This window comes from Phyllostomus hastatus, unplaced genomic scaffold (assembly GCF_019186645.2).
Source record: "Phyllostomus hastatus isolate PE091 unplaced genomic scaffold, TTU_PhHast_1.1 phas_scaffold_39, whole genome shotgun sequence".
NCBI classification, from domain to species: Eukaryota; Metazoa; Chordata; class Mammalia; order Chiroptera; family Phyllostomidae; genus Phyllostomus; species Phyllostomus hastatus.
The window spans coordinates 17813318-17829754 of NW_025334028.1; the positions used below are offsets into that span (position 1 = coordinate 17813318).

At 37.1% G+C, this 16437-nt stretch overlaps 1 protein-coding gene across 2 annotated transcripts in view; it reads left to right on the forward strand.

Moving 5' to 3' along the window:
• The first annotated feature begins 203 nt into the window (after window positions 1–203).
• SMARCAD1 (SWI/SNF-related, matrix-associated actin-dependent regulator of chromatin, subfamily a, containing DEAD/H box 1) overlaps window positions 204–16437 on the forward strand; it is a 102340-nt gene continuing 86106 nt past the window's right edge. The window contains exons 1-3 of one of the 2 annotated variants that reach the window (XM_045820325.1): window positions 220–316; window positions 433–661; window positions 943–1181. In XM_045820325.1, coding sequence (XP_045676281.1) covers window positions 992–1181 — 190 coding nt within the window. In that variant the 5' untranslated portion in view covers window positions 220–316; window positions 433–661; window positions 943–991. Of the gene's footprint in view, window positions 317–432; window positions 662–942; window positions 1182–16437 lie in introns of both variants that reach the window. The other variant, XM_045820326.1, reaches the window with a different exon arrangement.

Consider the following 16437-nt stretch of genomic DNA (forward strand, 5'->3'; position numbering starts at 1 on the left):
TGCTATTTGTTGTCATTGTGCTGTTTATTATTGTTCTAGTTAACACCTCCCCAGCTAACCCAGAGAAAAGGCCATAAGCCCTCTTCCTAGGCAGAGGCGGATACGAGTTACCATGACAACAGCTCTCGCCCAGCCATTTTCCGCTCCGGCGTCGCTAGGGAAGAAAAAGCTTAGGCTGCGTGTTGCGTCATCACTACGCGCTCGTTGGATTTGTTCGTGCTGTTTTAGAAGGTCCCGGCCCGGTTCCCGTCGCCCCACGCCAGGAATTATTTTTTTCTTTTCGACCTTTGTTATATCACACTAAGACTGCTAGACTGTAAGTACTGAAAGAAGAAAGAAAGAGAGCAAGCGGTCGAGTGAGCATTGAAAGAGATGCCTCGGCACACTCTCCTCCACATCAGAGCCTTCCCTGTGTTTTCTTGATCCTATCAGCTTCCTCTCAGCTGGGATCGCGCCGCGTCAACTTCCGGGCGGGTGCCCGCCAGCACGGCCTCCCTGTTCCCCTGCTTTGGCCCCTTTGTGTCCCCGCGGTGTGGAGGAGCGGGCCCTGGCACGTCCTTTCTCCAGGCAGGGAGCGCCGTAGTACAGGGAGCCTCTCGCTGTGGGCGGGCGCGCGGCTCGCCCGGGGGTTAGAGTGGGGAACGTGCCTGCGCGCGCTGGGGTAAGAGGAGGTTGCACGAGGGTCAGCTTGTGGTTTGAGGAAGGAGGGGGTTGGGGATTGGGGAACGAAGGCGAGTTAAAAGGGCAGTGGAAAGATTAAAAAAAGAAAAAGATACCTCTGACTACCTTCTGATCTTTGTGGCCTAACAATGAAGCGCAGCCATAATAGTCATCCTGAGCCACTGGCACATTTGTGGTCTCTTAATTGCCTTGGGAATGATCTGCTATGGCTTTTATATTGTTTTCATGGCCTCTTTTTATTTCTGTATTTTCTCCCTGCAGATAGTTCATTTAAAACTCCCAATCCCACAGGGTGTTGATTTCTACCAATATGAATCTTTTCAACCTGGACCGTTTTCGCTTTGAAAAAAGGAGTAAGATTGAGGAAGCTCCCGAAGCAACCCCTCAACCCTCCCAGCCTGGCCCTTCTTCACCAATTTCTCTTAGTGCTGAAGAGGAGAACGCTGAAGGGGAAGTTAGCAGGGCAGGCACCCCCGATTCAGATATAACTGAAAAAACAGGTGAGTTGTTATGTTGCAGTTTGATGTTGCATCAAGAGATTTTTAAAAGATGAAAGGCAGAAGCAATTCTAATTTTTAATCTTGATGTCATATATGTTAATGCATTGTCTTACACCGTGCCCTTTTAAATACAGTTTTGGGACTGCTATAGCCACCACATACCGCCAACTGAATATCTATCCATATCTGCTTAACTTTTATATAAGTTCTTGGAATATGGCCCAATGATGGCAGTAGAAATCAGAACATAGGTCATCTTTAGGTCAGTCCTTTGAACCACCTAGTTAATTTGGCCATATGTTTACACTGATTCCAGTATTTCTCCAAAAAATATTGATCACTTCCCATGAGCTAGACTTTATTCAGGGTGCCTGAGGATAAACCTGTATGAACCAAAAAACATCAGATTGCATTCAGATTTTGCCAATACTTCGTGGAGATCCCCAAAGTGTAGAAGAATAACTGGTATTCTTCATGGTGAAGGAACTATTTTTAATCTGCAGCAGCTTGTCAGGGACAATAGCATTGAGAAGAGGCCCAGAATTCATGTTTTCATTTTAATCTATGTTCTCCTAACAGTTAAAAATTAGAATATATTTGATTTCTTACTATGTTTCAACATAGTGCTTTGCATTCTCTCATTTAATTGACACAAAAATCCTATGAGATATTATCCACATTTTGCAGAAATGAGACCCTGGGAGTTTAAATTGTTAGGAAGTAGGTAGAACCAGAACTCACATCCAAGCAATCTAATTCTTAAAGGTGAAAGGGATATTTTAACTTTTATTTTAATGTTTATTGTAGTAGTACTCTTTTTAATGCATAACTTAGCATTTCACAAGCAGCTTTAAAATTAATGTGGACCTGACAAGATTAGCAATATGTATGTCTTAACCCTTTGTATCTTTTTTTCTTTGCTACTCTTCTGTTTCAATGTAACATTGATGGCAACATCCCTCAAGGTATCATTGGAATATTTTTAAATACTTTGGTGTAAATGGAACATGGTACAATGATTTGGTTGATTGGATTAAGTAGTAATTAGGAGTCAGATTTTGAAAGGCTGTGTCTAAAGAGTTTTGAACTTGTCTGATTCTGTGCAGAAGCACTGAAGGATTTTAAGCACAAGAGGGATGTCCCTGTATTTAATTTTTCAACAGATGATTTGTTTGCATAATGTGATAGCTTATGTCTAAATGTCCAACTATTTTACTTTTTAAAAAAATATTTTACTATTTATTTTTTAAGAGAGGGAGAGAAACATTTATATGAGGTCCCAGCTGGGGACCTGCCTAGGCACGTGTCCTGACCAGGAATCAAACTGGTAACCTTTTGGTTTGCAGGCCAGCACTCAACCTACTGAGCCATACCAGCCAGGGCCAGGTCCTTTCCTATTTTAACAGAAAATACATTAATCTGTTTCTTAGGTAATTAGGGTAGGGAGGGTTGTTTCGAGGTTTAAGAGCAGGACATGTGATTTTTGAGTCCTTAGCAACCTCTGTTCATCATTTTAGTTAAATGGGACATTGAACAAGTCACTTAAAATCTGAGATTCACAAATTTTTGATGTGTAAAGTAAAAGTACTTTGTAAACTGGAACTCAATGGAATGTTATAGTTATTTATCCATATTAGTAATGTTTTTTTTAAGATTTTATTTATTTATTTTTAGAAAGGGAAGGGAGGGAGAAAGAGAGAGAGAAACATCAATGGGCGTTTGCTGGGGGCCATGTCCTACAACCCAGGCATGTGCCCTGATTGGGAATCGAACCTGCGACACTAGTAATGTAATATTCTTAATTGCGTTTTCCATTCAGAAAATGCTTTTCTGAATTTTTCTGTCTGAGGTGACTTCACTCCTTTTTATTGGAACTTTTTTTGGTACAAAAATTCCTTTTAGAAACTGAGATTACCTTTAGGAATTACATAATTAGTCTTGATGACAATGGAAAAGATGAAAATTAATTTTGTTCTGGGCATGGTGAGAATTCATTCTATTAGGAATAGAGAGCCTTACGTTAGGAAGCGATTATTGTAAATGGTACTGTGAATTTTGAAGAATCTTGAAAACTAAGTCTAAGTTTTCAGGTACTAGGTACTATGGATCCATTTCAGGTAGAAGGGTGAAATGATGAAAGAAAGTTGTTTGGTAAAAAAGTCAGTCTGGCAGATACGAGTACTATATGTGTGTTTTAGAGAGTGGGGTTCGAAGAGGGAGAATTCATTTAGGACACTTCCATAATCCTAACTTGATGGCAGTAGAAATGGGGAAGAAAGAAATGTGAGAATTTTTGAAACAAGAAAGGGCAGGGGTCCTCCCATCTCGTCTGCCTCGACTGAGGACATCTCTTCATTGATTTCGAGGGGGGGTGGGGAGAAAGAGAAATGCTGATGTAAGAGAGAAACATCAGTTTATTTTTTCTTAAATGCTCCCAGACCCAGGATTGTAAACTCCTGGACCAGGGATCAAACCCACAACTTTTCGGTTATGGGAGATGCTACAAGGAAGTGAGCCATACTGGCCAGGACAAGGTTTTAAAACCTGATTGCTGGTAGGAATGAGATAAAAATTTTAGTTTAGATAATTGAAAAAAATGGTAGTTTTGTACATCAGGATATGAAGTACACACTGTAAGCCATTGGGCATACCTTTAAAAACTCGAGTACGAATCAAAGTCTTGCTCCAAGCTAGCTTATTGAAGTAGACCAAAGACAACTTTAGCAAGGGAGATGCAGATGCTGAATTAATGTATGGGACTTGGGCTGTGGAGAGGACAAGATACTGAAGTTATGTTTAATAGCAGGACTAGCGAGATTGGAGAATTATCAGTGGGATGTGAATATTTACCTTACTTCCCTTATCATATGGTAACCTCATATTCTGCCAGTGTGGGATGCTGTTCTGTATTTGCTTATTTACAGTAGAGTATGTTAGGGTCTAAATCAGCTTACAGAAAATTTTTTTAAATGATCTGTAATCACTCTTTTTTTAGTTAATCTGTTATTTATCTAATTTGAGTTAAGATTTCATTTCTTACCGCTCTCCTTAAGGTACTGTGACACAGCCACATTGTTTCTTTTTTATATATATATATCATTTTTTTATTGTTCAAGTACAGTTGTCTCAATTTTTCCTCCACCCCAGCCATCCCCACCCTTGATCCTACCCCCTTTTGATTTTGTCCATGTGTCCTTTGTAGGTGTTCCTGAAAACCCTTCCACCATTCCCCGCCCCATTATCCCCTGCCACCTCCCTTCTGGTTACTGTCAGTTTGTTCTAAATTTCAATGTCTCTGATTATATTTTGCTTGCTTGCTTGTTTTGTAGATTAGGTTCCACTCATAGGTAAGATCATATGGTATTTCTCTTTCACTGCCTGGCTTATTTCACTTAGCATAATGCTCTCCATTTCCATCAATACTGTAGCAAAAGGTAGGAGCTCCTTCTTTCTTTCTGAGGTGTAGTATCCCATCGTGTAAATGTACCATTGTTTTTAGATCCATTCATTTTACTGATGGGCACTTACGTTGCTTCCAGCACTTGGCTATTGTAAATTGTGCTGCTGTGAACACTGGGGTGCATAGGTACTTTTGGATTGGTGTCTTGGGATTCTTAGGGTATAATCCCAGCAGTGGGATTGCCAGGTCATAAGGCAGTTCCATTTTTAGTTTTCTGAGGAAATTAATACTGTTTTCCACAGTGGCTGCACCAGTCTGCATTTCCACCAGCAGTGCACTAGGGTGCTCTTTTCTCCACAACCTCAAGTGCACTTGTTTGTTGATTTGGTTATGATGGCCGTTCTGACCGGTGTGAAGTGGTATCTTACTGCAGTTTTAATTTGCATCTCTCTGATGGCTAGTGATGCTGAGCATCTTTTCATGTCTCTTGGCCCTCTGTATGTCTGCCTTGGAGAAGTGCCTGTTCAGGTCCTTTGCCCATCTTTTAATTAGGTGACTTGTCTTCCTGGAGTGGAGTTGTGTGAGTTCTTTATATATTTTGGAGATCAAACCCTTATCCAAGATGTCATTGGCAAATATGTTTTCTCATATGGTTGGTTCCCTTTTCATTTTGCTGGTGTTTTCTTTAGCTGTGCAGAAGCTTTTTATTTTGAAGAGATCCCATTTGTTTATTCTTTCCTTTATGTCCCTTGCTCTAGGGAGCAAGTGATAATTTTCATTATCAGTGAAAATATTGCTGTGTGGAATATTTGAGACTTTCCTGCCTATGGTCTCCTCCAGGACTTTTATGGTGCCATGACTTGTATTTAAGTCTTATATTTAAGTCTATACTACATGAATTTATTTTTGTGTATGGTGTAAGTTGGTGATCAAGCTTCATTTTTTTTGCATGTAGCTGTCCAGATCTCCCAACACCATTTGTTGAAGAGGCTATTTTTACTCCCTTTTATGCTTCTACCCCCATTTGTCGAATATTAATTGACCATAGAGACTTGGGTTTATTTCTGGGCTCTCTAATGTGTTCCATTGGTCTGTGTGTCTGTTCTTATGCCGGTACCAACAGCCACATTGTTTCTTGAAAATGTCAAGAGCAGTCCATTCTTTCCTCTTGCTTCCAAAGCCTTGCTGATATTTGCATATGACTCTCAGCTTCTTTATTTCATTAGGGCATAGTGAAATGTTACCCTTTTTAGAAGGCCTTCCCTTGATCACTCTCTGAAGTAACAACTCCCCTCCACCCCCAGATTAACTCTATTATATGTATTTATCACTGTCAACATTATGTATTGTCTCTCTTATTAGACTGTGATCCTCAAGGAGGATCATGTAAATATACTAGAACATGTAAATATACAAGGCCCAGCACAAATAACACCCCTTTTTTATTACAAAAATCTTTTTTAAAGATTTTATTTATTTATTTTTTAGAGAGATGAGAAGGGAAGGAGAAAATAGGGAGAGAAAGATCAATGTGTGATTGTCTCTCACACACCCCCTACTAGGGACCTGGCCTTCAACCCAGGCTTATGCCCTGATTGGGAAGCAAATCAGGCTGGCACTTAATCCACTGAGCCACACCAGCCAGGGCACAAAACCTCTTATTACAAAATCATAAGCACATAATTCTGTAGCATAACAATATCACACTGAAGCACACCATATGACATTTTAGGTGAAAGGTTCAAATTAAAACTATAAATTATTATACCTATATTATTACCCTACCAGCCACAGTCAAGCAGGTGTTACATCTGCTGGACCCTGTGTATAGCTGAAATAGTGCAGTGTGAACTCAAGGGGAAGATATTAAGAGTGTAGGATCAAAATTAAATTTACAAATGATCACTTATTCTTCCTGGGAGGATCAGGAAATATCATGGACAGATGACTTTGAATGGACCTTAACCAATGAATCATTGTTTATTCAGTGAAGAAGTGATGAAAATACATGTTCCTTGAAAGGGTATGTGCTATGTTTATGGGAAGGGGAGGTTATGTATGGAAAAGGGGGTTTAGGGCTATGTAGATGAAGCTGAAAATAAAAATATAAACTCATGTGTTTTTAGAGGCCTTCATGTTGTGCAAGGAAGAATGAACTTAATTTGGTATGAACTATAGAGCATTTCAATATGAGAAGACAATGAATGGAGCTATTGTATTAGAAGCCTAAATGTAGGGAAATGACAGTAGACAACAGGACAGTTTAGGGAAGTTTTATATGATGTATATTTTATGGTATTTTCCAAAGTTTAAAGATAAATCTTCCTTGCTTAGAGAGCTAGGTGATTGGCACTATCATTTCAGTAACGAGGTCTAATGGAGGGATGTATATCAGAGTTTGGGGCCTGAGAAATCAACTTTGGAGTCATTGTTGTGGTAGTTGACATAAATGCCCTAAGCAAGATGTGTAGTCAGAAACATCAACATTTAATGATGGTCAAAGGAAAGTAAACCAATGACAGATACAGAGGATGACTAGAATAGTCATAGAACTGGTAGTATTCTGAAAGCTAAAGAAAGAAGAGTTTACAGTTTGCTATATAGTGAACAGGATCAAATGTGGAGAAGTCAGATTGGATAGGGACTGATCAGGGACCACTTTTCTTGGAAATTCAAATTACTGTTAACCTTTGTTTCAGTAGAAACGTAAGGAGATGACTGCTCTTTCAAAAGGGAAAGAGGAAACAGCTTGACAGGGAAGCAATGTCAAGGAAAGATGTTTCAGGATTGTTGGAAATTGAGTGTATTTGTAAAGACATTTTCCCTGGGGTGGGGAGGGGAGTGAAGGAAATAAAAAATAGATGGATTTGTAGGTTATTTTTGAGGTTGGAATGAAGGAAAGTTTTAATATATGCTTGATAAATTTCTTAGTGACATAGATGTCTTCAAAAGTGGTTGCCATTTCAGTGTGGTTATCCTGTAACAGTTGTCAATAAGTGAGAGAAAATTTGAAAATTACCAGTTACCAAAAAGATTTCCAAAGAGTACTGCTCTGCCACATACAGATTATATGATCTTGGGTACCTCAGCAGTTTTGGACTTTACTTCCTTTGCTTAGATGTTTTCTGAGGTCCCTGCAAACAGTAAAATGGATATGATCTTTGAAATGATGGTGCAGAATATATCATTGAGCGGCACAAATCTATAATCATTGGGTAATACTCATGCTATTTTAGATGTGTGTGTTCAAAATGTGAATCATCATTATGTCTTTGTATAGTCATTCTGGCTTCTTAATGTCTGCTAGTGTTGAAAATTAGTGCTGATAAAAGAGTTAGTCTGAATTGTTGTAATAGAAAAATAGAAGTACTCATACTTAAATAAAAGTCTTAAGTATATTTAAAATGTACATTTTTTTTGTTTGTGTTTTCCTTCTATACCTTTTTACCTTACAGGCTTACCTATTTTCTTCAAAATAAAATGTTATTAAAAATTAAATGATACAACACTGTGTAATGAAGACAACATTTACAGTTTTCATGTCTGTTCATATAATAATAGATTTCCATTAGGGGACATTGGTTGTTTTGGTTTTGTCTTCATTTTTCGTTTATCAGAAAAACACTATAGTAACCATCCTTTTACTCAGATATTTTTGCGTGTGCACAATCTTGTAGGAAAATCCTTGGAATGGAATGATCAGAATAGAAGTATAAAACTAATATTTTAGTAATTGCCCAATCATCCTATAGAAAAGTTTTACCAATTTATACCATAATACAGCTTGTTTTCAGATGTCTGGTTTTGAATACTAGATCAAAATATTGTGAACCCTTTCAATTCTATCCGGCCAATAGGCAATTATTTTTAGCCTTTGTTTTTAAGGTTAAGTATGTTTTCAATGTGTTCGCCATTGGATTATTTTCTGTGTGATTTTGTGTGTGTGTGTGTGTGTGTGTGTGTGAAAAATGATTTGTAAGTTTTTAATTTATTCTAGTTTCCTGTTTGTTGTTTGCCATAGAGAAGTTTTACATTTTTATGTGGTCAGTTTGTTTATCATTTTAAGGCTTTTGGTTTTAGGTCCTGAACAGACAGGCATTCCTCATTCCCTATTACCACATAAATATTTCATCCATGTTTTCTTATAGTACAACTGTATTCATTTTCTTTTTTTTTACTGTTTTATTGATTACAGTTGTCCCATTTCCCCCCCTTTATTCCTCTCTGCCTTGCACACCCCTTCCCACCCACAATCCCCCGCCTTTAGTTCATGTCCATGGGTCATACATATATAAGTTCTTTGGCTTCTACATTTCCTATACTGTTCTTAACCTCCCCCATCTGTCTACTGCCTACCATTTATGATCCTTATTCTCTGTACCTTTTCCCCCTCATTCCCCGCCACTCCCCTGTGGATAACCCTCCATGTGATCTCCATTCCTGTAATTCTGTTCCTGTTCTAGTTGTTTGCTTCTTTTTTGTTTTTGTTTTAGGTTCGGTTGTTAGTAACTGAGTTTGTTGTCATTTTACTGTTCATAGTTTTGATCTTCATTTTCTTAGATAAGTCCCTTTAACATTCCATATAAGAAGGGCTTGGTGATGAACTCCTTTAACTTGACCTTATCTGAGAAGCACTTTATCTGCCCTTTCATTCTAAATGATAACTTTGCTGGATAGAGTAATCTTGGATGTAAGTCCTTGTCTTTCATGACTTGGAATAGTTCTCTCCAGCTCCTTCTTGCCTGTAAGGTCTCTCTTGAGAAATCAGCTGACAGTCTTATGGGAACCCCTTTGTAGGTAACTGACTCCTTTTCTCTTGCTTCTAAGATTCTTTCCTTCATTCTAATCTTGGGTAATGTAATGATGATGTGCCTTGGTGTGTTCCTCCTTGGGTCCCACTTCTTTGGGACTCTCTGAGCTTCCTGAACTTCCCAGAAGTCTGTTTCCTTTGCCAGATTGGGGAAGTTCTCCTTCATTATTTGTTCAAATAAGTTTTCAATTTCTTGCTCTTCCTTTTCTCCTTCTGGCATCCCTATGATTTGGATGTAGGGATGTTTAAAGATGTCCTGGAGGTTCCTAAGCCTCTCTCTTTTTTTTTTTTTTTTTGGAATTGTTTCTTCATTCTGTCCTCGTTGAATGTTTCTTCTTTCTGGTCCACATTGTTGATTTGAGTCCCAGTTTCCTTCCCTTTACCATTGGTTCCCTATACGTTTTTTTTTATTTCACTTAGCATAGCCTTCATTTTTTCATCTAATTTTTGACCATATTCAACCGATTCTGTGAGCATTGTGATTACCAGTGTTTTGAACTGTGCATCTGATAGATTGGCTATCTCTTCATTGTTTAGTTGTATTTTTTCTGGAGCTTTGATCTATTCTTTTATTAGGGCCACCTTTTTTTTGGTCTGGGCGCACCTGTTACATAGGGAGGGGCACAGCCTTAGGTGTTCACCAGGGCGGGGCAACCACATTGCTGTATTGTTACACTGTAAATAGGGCAGGGGTCTGAGAGGAAACAGTGGTGCTTGCTCTGCTCTCTGCCCGATTTCAGTCACTTCCCTTGCCTCCCACAATCAAATTGGGCCCTTCTGGTGCTAATTCCTGGGTCGGTGGGTTTGTGTACATTCTAGGACCTTGTGGGTCTCTCCAACGAACTCTCCTGTGAGGATGGGAGTTTCTCCCACTACCATCTCAGCTCTCATAAGTGTTTTCAGTCAGAGGTTTTGAGGCTTTCTTTCCCTTCGCTGGAGCCCTGGGTTGCATGGTCTATCTGGCTCCCCGTTTATTCCTCCTGGCTTATCTGAACTCAAATGTTGGATCACTCAGGCCGCAATCTGCCACCTCGCAGGGCCCTCCAGCTGCCGCCTTGCCCACCCTGCTCCTCCAGCCACCACCTTTCCGCCCGGCTGTCCGACTCCACCCCTCCTACTGGTCTGGATAATCGTTTCTTCTTTAACTCCTTGGTTTTCAGACTTCCATACAGTTCTATTTTCTGTCAGTTCTGGTTGTTTTTTATTTGTCGTTGTCCGTTTGATTGTGGGAGGAGGCACAGTGTGTTTGCCTATGCCTCCATCTTTGCCTGGAAGTCCTATTTCTTATTACAGTAAAATACATATATGACATAAAATTTACCATCTTAACTGTTTTTAAGTATTACAGGCTAAGGAGTGTTAAGTACACTCACGTAATTATGCAACCAATCTTCAAACTCTTCATCTTGCAGAACTGAAACTCTTTACCCATTGAATAATTACCTCTTACTCCCACCCCCTGGCAGCTACTCTTGTACTTTCTGTCTCTGTAATTTGATTACTGTAGATGCATCATAAAAGTGGAATCATATAGGATTTTTCTTTTTGTGAATAGTTTATTTCACTTTGCATAATGTCTTTAAGGTTTATCCCTGTTGTAGCATATCACAACTTCCTTTTTAAGGCTGAAAAATACTCCACTGTATATATACACTAATTTTGTTTATCCATTCGTTCATGGATGGATATTTGAGTTGCTTTCACCTTTTGGCTCTTGTGACTAATGCTGCTATGAAATCAAGTGTACAAGTACATCTTTGAGACTCTGCTTTCAGGTGTTGGGGGCATATTCTCAGAAAGGAAATTACTAGATCATGTAAGAAACCATATGTTTTCCACAGCAGCTGTACCATTTTACATTCCCACCAACAGTGCACAGGGTTCCAGTTTCTCCACATCCTTGTCAACACTTGTTATTTTCTGTTGGCTGTTTTTTGTTTGTTTGTTTGTTTTTTTTGATAGCTAAACTAACTAATGGATATGAGTTGGGCTTTGTGTTGACTTTTTTTTTTTTTTTTTTTTTTTTTTAGATTTTATTTATGTAGAGACAGGAAGGGAGAGAGAAAAAGAGGGAGAGAAACATTGATGTGCAAGAAATATATCGATTGGTTGCCTCCAAAGCCCCCAGCTGGGGACCTGTCCCGCAACCCAGGCATGTGCCCTGACTGGGAATTGAATCAATGACCTTTCGGTTTGCAGGCATAGGTTGGCACTCAGTCCACTGAGCCATACCAGCCAGGGCAAGTGTTGACTTTTTTAACCTTAAATCTCATTTGAAATTTATTTTGATACAAGGACTAAAGAAAGGTCGATAAAGTTTTTTCCTTCACTGATTACTTGCCATTTACTAGTTAGTTGTTTCAGATCTATTTATTGACAGCTATTTTTTCTTATATTTGAAATGTCATCATTAGAGTCTAAATTCTCATTTGTTTCTTACGAGTCGTTATCCTGTTTCTTTTATATTAGTTTACCACATTATTTTAATTCTTGTTTTATGTTCTGTATGTAATGTATTGCTTTGATATGGTTTTCATGTTTTTTTCTTCCTTTTTGACCTGAAATTTCATATATGTGGTTTCTGTGGTTTTTATGTCTTTAGTTTCCAAGTGGCTGAAGTTTTGCTTTAATGTTTTTTTAACATTTATTTCTAATATCACTATTTTGTGACCAGAGAATATGGTCTATACTATTTCTTTAGTGAGTTTACTGAGATTTTCTTTGTGGCTTAATACACAATTTCTGTAAAAAGTTCTAAGAGTAGTTGAAAAGAAGACATAATATAATTTAAGTATAAATATAATGATGTGCCAACTAATAGCTGAGTTTTATTGTTTATATCATTTTTTTCACTGGATCACAAAAGTATCATAAATCATTTTCTTGGATCCTGACTAAATACGTACAACTAATTTTTAATGGAGTACAATGAATAGAAAATTATCAAAGTATATCATAATATAGGCTCTGAAATTTTAGTTTTCAATTATATGTGTCTGACTATTTGTGTGTTTAGGATCATAATCTAAAATGTGTCTCTTACAGCGGGTTCCGATTAAAAATACTTGAAAAACTGTTCTATACATTAATTATTTTTGTGCTGTCTTCTCTATTAACAGCTTAGAGAAGGGAGTTAAATGTTCATATTTGTCTCTGTAAACTTTTTGCCTTATATATCCTCCAGTGTTTAAGCACTTTATTATTCATATGTAGTTGAGGTATATGTCAGTTATATTTTTATTTTAGATATACACTCTGTTATTAAAAGTACTTCTCACATTTAACACTTTTGCCTTGTCCAGTATTGACAGCATGAGTTTCTTTTTCTTACATTTTTTTTATTTATCTTTTCTTTTGACTTAAACTTGAAATGTTCTTTCTCATTTATTTTAGAGGGATGTGTTAGAAACTACTCTTCAGTCTTGTAATCAACATACTCTTTGTTTTAGCACTTTTATCAGATAGTTTGAGGTATCTTTTATAAGGCGATAAAGGCATTTCCCTGTCTTGTGACATTCAAATTAAAGACTGTCCAGATTTTACAATCTATGGTTTTGGTAATAACTCTTTTAAAAGAAGAGCAAATATATGACGTCTTTTACTTGGTATTTAACGGATCTTCCTTGAAAGTCAGTTGCCATGTTAAAAGAATTGAACCATGTAGAACAGCACACAATTCAAATATAAAAAATGGCACCTTTTGTTAAATCTGCAGATAGGTATCAAAGTTTGTGTTTTCATTTTACTTTGGCAACTCACTTTATGGATTATCAATATGATTTAGACTATTTCTTTGTGAATTCGGTCTCCTAGTAGTGATGACAACCGAGGCATTTTTCCCGTGAACAGCTTAGTGAGAACTGAATTGTTCAAGAACCAAGATGTTCAAGAACCAAGGTTTCACTGTACTTGCCTTTTCACTATGTTGATACTTGTACTGATTGTGCAAAAGCAGTGGTAGGTAAAAGTACGGGTGCCTTATCATGAATCAAGGCCAAGACTAAATTCTTCTAGTAGTCTTTGTACTCTTAAAATTTTTTAAGTGCCAGTTTCACTTAAGACTGTTACTGATAAAGCAGTAAAAATTGTAAATTTTAGTTAACCTTAAGTTGTCAGTAGACACTTTTAAAATATTTTGTGAAACAAGCCCTGGCTGGCGGAACTCAGTGGATTGAGTGCAGGCTGTGAACTAAAGTGTCGCAGGTTCGATTCCCAGTGAGGGTACATGCCTGGGTTCCAGGCAATAACCCCCAGCAGCCGCACATTGATGTTTCTCTCTCTCTCTATCTCCCTCCCTTCCCTCTCTAAAAATAAATAAATAAAATATTTAAAAAATATTTTTTGAAAAAATGTGAACTCCCCTTTGCTGCCTAGCAGAATACAATGGTTATTTCAAGGGAAACCACTTAAACGATTGCCTTGAGTTGTGAGCTGAACTTGTTTTTTTCACAGAACACTTTTTACGTGAAAGGATGATTGACTGACAAACTACATTTATGCAGACTTCAGTATTTAGTAGATGTTTTCTCAAAAATGAACAGTGATATCAAGGAAGACAACTGACAGTATTTATTGCTAGTGATAAAAGTCTAGTTTTCAAAAGAAAGTTTGGATTTTGGAAAATCAATATCCATGATTCCGAGTTTTACAATCACCAGAAATTTAGAAATCAGTGGTGATGTTATTGAATCTAATTTTTTTAAAATATCATGAAATATGTCAACATTTGGCTGATCTGCATCAATCAGGGAGTGAACCAGTATTTTCCAAATGAACGATGCATGCACTGTTAACAAAATGATGTGGGGTTAAAGGTCTATTACAGTGCAAGATAGACTAGTGAGTGTGAATGTAACAAAAGGCAAAAGTTTATTCATGTGGTTTTTTATTCCAAACTGCAATTAACCTTTAAAAAACTACCACCTGTCAGTCTGGGTTTAGCATCAAAGAGGAACATCTACGGTAATTTAAAAAAGCTATGGAAATACTCTTTCTTTCCTGAATTGTATAACTGCATAAGGTCTGATTTTCTTCATACACCTAAACAAAAACAGTAATACTACAGTAGATTAATTATAGAAACAGATAAGAGAATCTAGCAGTCTTTTGTTAAACCAGAGATTTTCACAAATGTTAAACAATTCTGCTCTCTTCTCACTGGGAGATAGCAGTGGGAAGAGGGGATATAGTTTTCATGAATATATTAATGTAATGATTTTGCTTAATATTTAAACATTTTCTCAGTTTCCATTTTCTAATATGATAAATATCATAGATATACCCAATATAAACAAAAACTCTTTGGGACCTTCAATTTTTAACAGTGCAAAGAGGTCCTGAGTTTGAGAAATTCTGTTGTGTTATAATCTTTCCTCATCCCCCATATGATCAAACTACTTCCTTGGTTAGTCACATCTTCTGAAAGTCACTTGGTTTAGTGCAGTATACATGTTTAATGTATATATTTTGATGGTACATGTATTATATATCCAGTAAATGCTCTAAGTTATGGAGTACCTGATGGAGAGTAAGCCACTTTTGCTTTATTTTGTTTTTGTCTTATTAACTAAACATATTAAACTTTAGTTTTAAAAATTGGTATGACATCATATTTTCTGCTATAATCTATTTAAAATAAGGGGAGAAAATTAAAAAGAAGATGGATCAAGTTCAAGAGACTCTAGTTTTACTAATACTTACAGAATCTTTAGGCCTCCAAGCACTTAAGGCATTTAAATGACTAGCCTCGAAAAGATTACTCATTTTTTAAAAAATATTTTATTTTTTTATTTCCAGACAGAGGAAAGAGGAAGGAGAAAGAGAGGGAGAGAAACACAAGTGTGTGGTTGCCTCTCCCACACCCCCCACTGGGGACGTGGCCTGCAACCCAGGCGTGTGCCCTGACTGGGAAACAAACTGGTAACCATTTGGTTCGCAGGCCTGCACTCAATCCACTGAGCAACACCAGGCAGGGCAGATTATTCTTCATTATATATAAAGGGACTTTTAAAGAAAATAAGATAATCCAAATCATTTTGTCCTAAGATCTTTTAAAATATAAGAAAGCAGGACACTGTCGTTGAAGTGTTCAGATGATGTGCATTAGCTTTAGGTAAAATTTTTGATACACTGAAGATCTAAATTTATAGTGTTATGTATGATTTATGATATACCATGAACACTTTGTGAAAGCAGAATCCATAGTACCTTTATAGTTATTTTATAGAATTGGACTGTAATTTTATTATACATAATTATCAGAATTTGTTAAAGTCTTTGCATTTATATCAGTTAACACAGCTATAGTTTGTTCCAGTGAGGAGTTCCTAACCTAGGGCACATTCAACATTTATCAAATTGTTGTTTTGGGAAAATACGATTTGCTTTTTAACAATGATAGTAGGACTTCATTGTAAGAAGTAAAGAAATGTTATTGCCTTCCAGGAAGGCCAAGAGTTTTAGAGTATTAAGGATTTAGGCTTTGGGGCTTGTATTTCAGGTCTGCTTTTTGCTGTATGACTGAACAAGTTGCTTTCTTTCAATTTGGGAATATATATAAAATGGTGGTATAATGTGTGTCCTAGGGATTATTGTGAGGATTAAAAATGTTTCACTTGAGAACTTGAAATTCACTGAGAATGTAGATAATGGTAGCATTTTTTTCTTTTTTATTGAATTTATTGGGGTGATAATTGGTTAACAAAATATGCATGTTTCAGGTGCACAATTCCATTAACAGGTAGCTATTGTTTTTAAAATCAACACTTTTGAACTAAAGAGTTATCTGGTCATTGCTTTTTAAAATATATTCATTAGACCAAGAAACCAACTACTTTTACTTTAATGTGAATTTCTTAAATCTGATCTCTTCCTCCAATAGATAAAGGGGAATGGTGGTTTTGCTGGGAGAAGGAAGGGAGAATAAATAAGCCCTTGGAGAAAGAAGACCTTGGTAGAATACTTTACTCACCTGTTTTGGAGAGACAGACGATGCATACATTTTTTAGTTTGTGAGAGCTGCTGCAACAAAATATTATAGACTGGGT